Below are 5,250 nucleotides of genomic sequence, written 5' to 3' on the forward strand. Positions count from 1 at the left end.
GATCGTAACTCCTCAGCTTTCCCTGGCAGCCCTCCCCTCTTCTACCTTCGAACTGTGTCACGGTTTGCATTGTCTGTCTGCAGAGTGGAGTCTGTGGAGCTGTGGTTACTCATTACTGAGATGTTTCAGCTGCATGTAAGTGTGCCTGCATTCATGCTGGGCTTTTTGGGTTTGAGTTTTGGGGTTTTTTTTCAGAGAAAATGTTGGCAGCCTATTTTGATTGCCCAGGAGGCCCAGAAAACCTCTATGTGAAAGAAGCGATGAAACCACATCCAGGAGAAGGAGAAGTTCTTGTGAAGGTCTCTGCCAGCGCTCTGAATAGGGTTGATTTACTCCAGGTATGTGTACGTTAAGCAGATTTATGCACCTGAAAACGACACCAATTTTTCAAGACGCTATCTGAAGTCTTGACAAATCTGAAGAGTTAAAAAGTGATTGGACCTGGTAAGCATTTTGATGGGAGAGTTCATAGTGTTTAAAGAAGAGAAGTCTGTTGATTCAGCAGATAAAGGTTTTTATCTGAGCCACTGCAATGCCGGGGCGGCATGGAAAGGCAGCTGCCTTTCAAGAAAAGATATAAAACCAAAGCTCTGGTCTTTCTAGATGCTTAGACCATTCTCTGGGCATTTGAGATGAACATGAAAAGTTCCGCTGGCTCAATTCCAGTGTGGGAAAATCACATTCAAATTGTTAAGTCTGAGCGGCTTTAAGCTGAGCTGAAAGCCACACTCTGCAACTGGAGACCATAACACATCCCCAGCATGGACTGGTCTGGACAAAGGGGGCTCACAATAAATTGAATTTGCACACAGAGTTTTAAGAATAAAACATACTTAGGAAACAAGAAGTGCTGCCAGAGGGTGGAAGATCCTTAAATTACTGGAACATTTGCACAGGGCAAAAGCAGGATTAAATAAATCGGAATTTAGGTTGGAGGCATGTGAGTAAAATTTTGCAGGTCATTACACTCAGTTGAGGTGTGGCTTTTCCTCCCTTGCCCTCTCTTTTGTTTTGTTTTAGAGGACAGGGAAGTACCCTCCCCCCAAAGGGGCAAGTGATATTTTAGGTTTAGAAGCAGCTGGGAGCGTGGCTGGGCTTGGACCTGGCTGCAAGGGCCGGTGGAAGACTGGCGATGCAGTGATGGCTCTGCTCTCCGGAGGTGGCCAGGCAGAATACGTTGCAGTACCCGAAGGCCACCTGATGCCAATTCCTGATGATACGACTTTTCTTCAGGCTGCAGCCATTCCCGAAGCCTGGCTAACGGCCTTTCAGCTGCTGCATTTTGTAGGTAAGAGGCGTATTTACAAATGTATCCCACCAAAACAGCTCATCTTCCTTTCTGTTATGAAATCCTCTGCTTGTTGCCTCCATCTGAATGCTTCGAAGAATCTTTTCTCTGTCACTCTATTCATGTGGGTCAGAATCCAGCATGCCAGATCCACATCCTGAAATCTTGACCACATCTCCTCAGTCACAACTTACTCTGCCAGCCGCATATTTACAAGGAAGGATATGGAAAGATGTTCAGTTAATTCTTTTTATCTTTATTTCTCAGCTGGAATGACAATTTCCATTAAGCCTAAACCCTGAAATAACTTACATGTTCTTCAAACAACTGAAAACACACACTACTACTAAAGATTTGACTTCACTGCAAGCATGACCGTGTAATGAACTTTCCCACTAATTGCCTGTGGATCTACAGTAGACAATATCTTCTTGTACCTTGTTTCAGAGACATTAACTGCAGGTGAAATCCCCTCTGAGCTGATTTAAAACAGACATAAATTCACTCTTAATTTTGAAAATGTGCTACAGAGGCATTAACAATAGCACTTGCCAGGGTTTTCCTCAGTTGACAAATATCCTTTTTCCATCCTCTTCAGCAGCAGCATCTAAAAGCTCCACTAAAGAACACGAGTTACAAACAAGTACCTTTCCTCACTACCCGAAATGCAGACTCGCTTTGAGCACTGTTGCTTCCTGGGGGTCTGTGGTCAGTTAGGACCATGTCTCCAAGGACTGCTCGGTGCCTCGCTTCCAGTAGCAATCAGTAGAACACAAATGAATGCATTAGGGCAACTAGTAGATGGTAAAATGATAGGTAAAACTGGTCCTTAACCGTTACCCAATGCTTCTGGTATTTCTCCATTGTCGAGTGCCTGATTTCTCAGCATTAACATCCTCTGAGTGTGTTTTCTGTTGGTGGCAGCGGACGGTCCTGGTATAAAAAGGCTGACTGCCCTCCCCTAAGCAGCCTGCTCATGGGTCCCCAGAACTGGACAGGGCGAAGCTAAAGTCAATCCAAGTTGGTAAAACGAAGTCCTGTCGGTACACGGCGAGCTATGTTAGTTCTGGATTTCTTTCTTTTATGAAGGATACAAAGCTGTAAAGAAAGCTCGCTCAAGGGCATCTCTTTCAGCTTCCTCTTCAGTATTTTCCACCCTGATCATGTTTTAATCCAAAGGTGATGCCAAAAGTGTAACCATTTCCCTTATGTCCTCCTTCAGGTAAAATACAGAAGGGCGAGAGAGTGTTGATCCATGCTGGAGCTAGCAGTGTTGGTATGGCAGCCATTCAGCTGGTAAGACTGGCAGAAACTATTCCCATCGTGACAGCAGGAACTCAAGAGAAATTGAAAGCAACAGCAAACGCCGGAGCAGCTGCAGGGTTCAACTACAAGAATGAAGATTTTAGTGAAAAGGTTTTGGCGTTCACCCAAGGTAAGAACCTCTACGCAAAGGACACTTGTTGGAGTTGAGGAGGAGTGTGTACCTCCCAACCTCCTAACGTACATGTACTCAACTTCAACTGTTACCTTAGTCAGTGAAGGAGCAGCCAGTAATGACCCTGTTGGTACAATCTAACATCCTGTTCAGCCCAAGAATCTGTCTTTCCTTTGTTTAATTGTGCTGTTTTCCGTATGGAATATCTTTGGCTTTGTGTCCATTTGGGGCATAAATACCCTCCCTGTGTTACTGTTAGCCTCCACAACCACCTGTGGGACCCAGTGCTCACATTTGCCTCTCTAAGTGTTTGAATACGGGAACAAAACTTAACTCTCTTACTGTTAGAAAAATTTAGCTTTTCTAAGCATTTGGGATGGTTTATGATGGAGTCTGCATCTGGATATGTATAATGATTCTTTTTTTTTGTGCTTGATTCTGGAATTCCTTACAAATCGTTGTGCCAATTCCTCATTTCAGTAGAAGGATTTAAGTAAGAATTGCAGGATTGATTCTGTACCTTTTGTAAAGAAGGTTTTAGTTTTGCCTGAAATTATTTTATCTTTAATACAGCTCAGCTACATTGCTGAAATCTTTTCTGTTTCTACTTGAGGTTCTGGAATAGATATTATTTTAGATTGTGTTGGTGGCTCATACTGGGAAAAGAATCTCAACTGCCTGGGTACTGTGTAGGGATTGGCGACTGGAAGATCTCGTGATGTACGGAAAGGACAGGGACTGACCCCCCGTGATAGAGCTTATGATGTAACTGCAAAGGCGGGAACGAAGTAGTTTGCATATAAAAGCAGTGAAAGAGAGTTAATAAACGCCATTTGTGATATCCTCATATTGGTGTCTGTGTCTCAGCGGCCCGAGGGCAGGGGATGTGAGGCTCTCGTGCCATCTCACCTCGAACGGGAGTTGTTGCCACAGGCAGGTGAAGAAAGCTGGCTGCAACAAGTGGTGACCCTGACGAGATACTGTGAGGCGGCGGACTGCGGTCAAGTGTGTGTGGGTCCGGACCATGGAGGCGGTTGTTAAGGTAGTAAGCGCTCTGGGAGACGAGTGGGATACTTCTGTGAAGTTAAGCGATGTCCAGGCGTGTGTGGACCGGCTTCTGAAGGAAGGTGCGGTCGGTTCTCCGGGGGATATATTGTCGCCGGGGAATTGGGGGAAATGTATGAAAGCCTTAGCCGAGTTTGCAATGAACAAAAAATCGGCTAAAGATTTAAAGACTTGGGGGGTAATACTTAAACTGCTACAACGAACAAAAGACGAGTGCGAGACGTGGCGAGCGGCTCATCAAGCCCTTTTTGAAACTCAAGATCAGGATACTCAGGTGGAGGAGAGTCAGAGTCAGAATATCCAAGCAGAAAATATTGAATCCGAGTCAGAGCTTGACCCTGAGTTTGCAGCGGCACATAAGAAATATTTACAACAGGTGGAGGGGAAAGCGCTGTGTGTATTCCCTTGATCATAAGAACCCCCCCAGTGTAGATCCTATTGATTGGATACCTGGGGTGTTGATGCGCAGGCGGGTAAATGATGAGGACAATATGGCGCCGAAGGGGTTAAAAGATGCTGCGCCACAGCAGGTAAAACCGGAAAAGAAGCAGGAGGAAGAGGAGGAGCGATCGCCAACGATGGGAGATGTAAACAGCCTCACGCAAAGGCGCGGGAGGGCGCGGCGATCAGAGAAAGGGGAGGGCACAAAGGGAGTTAAGCGATGCCCAAATAAAGAGAGAGACTCTGAAGGGGTTAACCGAAACCGGATGCGGGGTGATGAAGTGAGGGGTGCCCAGCGACGGATGCCTACACATCCGGAGAGGTCGGAACAACAGTTATTAGTGGAAATGATGGGATTACTCCGTGAGATAGCGGAGAATGTAGGCCGCCAGAGAGAGCAACTGGACATTTTAGACCACAAGAGAGGAGCTAGTGCCCCCCCACCCCGGGAAATTCCTTTAACTGATTGGAAGTTAATAGCTAGTGACTGTGCGTTGTCAGGTCTGAAGCTTCAGGCACCAGCAGCATTTCCAGTCAGAGTAACCGGGAATGGAGGAACAGTTGAATGGTCACCTCTAGATACAAAAGTCGTACAGCAGTTATTAAAGAGTGTTCAAGAGCAGGGGCTGGCAGCGCCCGCCACGCAAGTACTACTGGATGTAGTGCATGCAGGTGGTATGTTGCCTTGGGATCTGAGAATGTTGGCTCGTTGTATTTTGCCACCCACCTATGGCCTCCTTTGGAAGGACGCTTGGCAAGCCCGGTTGCATACTATAGTGGCTGCTGCTGCTGGAAACCCCAACAGCCCACTGCATGGAACTTCATTTCAGCGATTGTCAGGTAGAGATCCAGCTTTAACTACCCCGCAACAACAAGCGACAGCCTTAAGAGGAAGAGAAATCACTGCTACAACAGAAGCATCAAGAGCAGCCTATGATGAAGTGGGAAAAGTAGCTAAGAGTCCAGCACCATGGACAAAAATTACCCAGAAGAATGCACAATCATTTGTACACTTCTG

The 5,250-nt window shown here is 46.1% G+C and overlaps 1 protein-coding gene across 2 annotated transcripts in view; it reads left to right on the forward strand.

Annotated features, from left to right (window-relative positions):
* The first annotated feature begins 200 nt into the window (after window positions 1-200).
* The window catches only part of TP53I3 (tumor protein p53 inducible protein 3), an 11,028-nt gene continuing 5,978 nt past the window's right edge, over window positions 201-5,250 (forward strand). Inside the window, exons 1-4 of one of the 2 annotated variants that reach the window (XM_035897952.1) lie at window positions 201-338; window positions 1,021-1,288; window positions 2,511-2,723; window positions 3,340-3,415. In XM_035897952.1, the coding sequence (XP_035753845.1) occupies window positions 201-338; window positions 1,021-1,288; window positions 2,511-2,723; window positions 3,340-3,415 (695 nt within the window). The remainder of the gene's footprint in view (window positions 339-1,020; window positions 1,289-2,510; window positions 2,724-3,339; window positions 3,416-5,250) is intronic. The other variant, XM_009642520.2, reaches the window with a different exon arrangement.

Source organism: Egretta garzetta, unplaced genomic scaffold (assembly GCF_000687185.1).
Source record: "Egretta garzetta isolate BGI_Z169 unplaced genomic scaffold, ASM68718v1 scaffold87, whole genome shotgun sequence".
In the NCBI taxonomy this organism is placed as follows: Eukaryota; Metazoa; Chordata; class Aves; order Pelecaniformes; family Ardeidae; genus Egretta; species Egretta garzetta.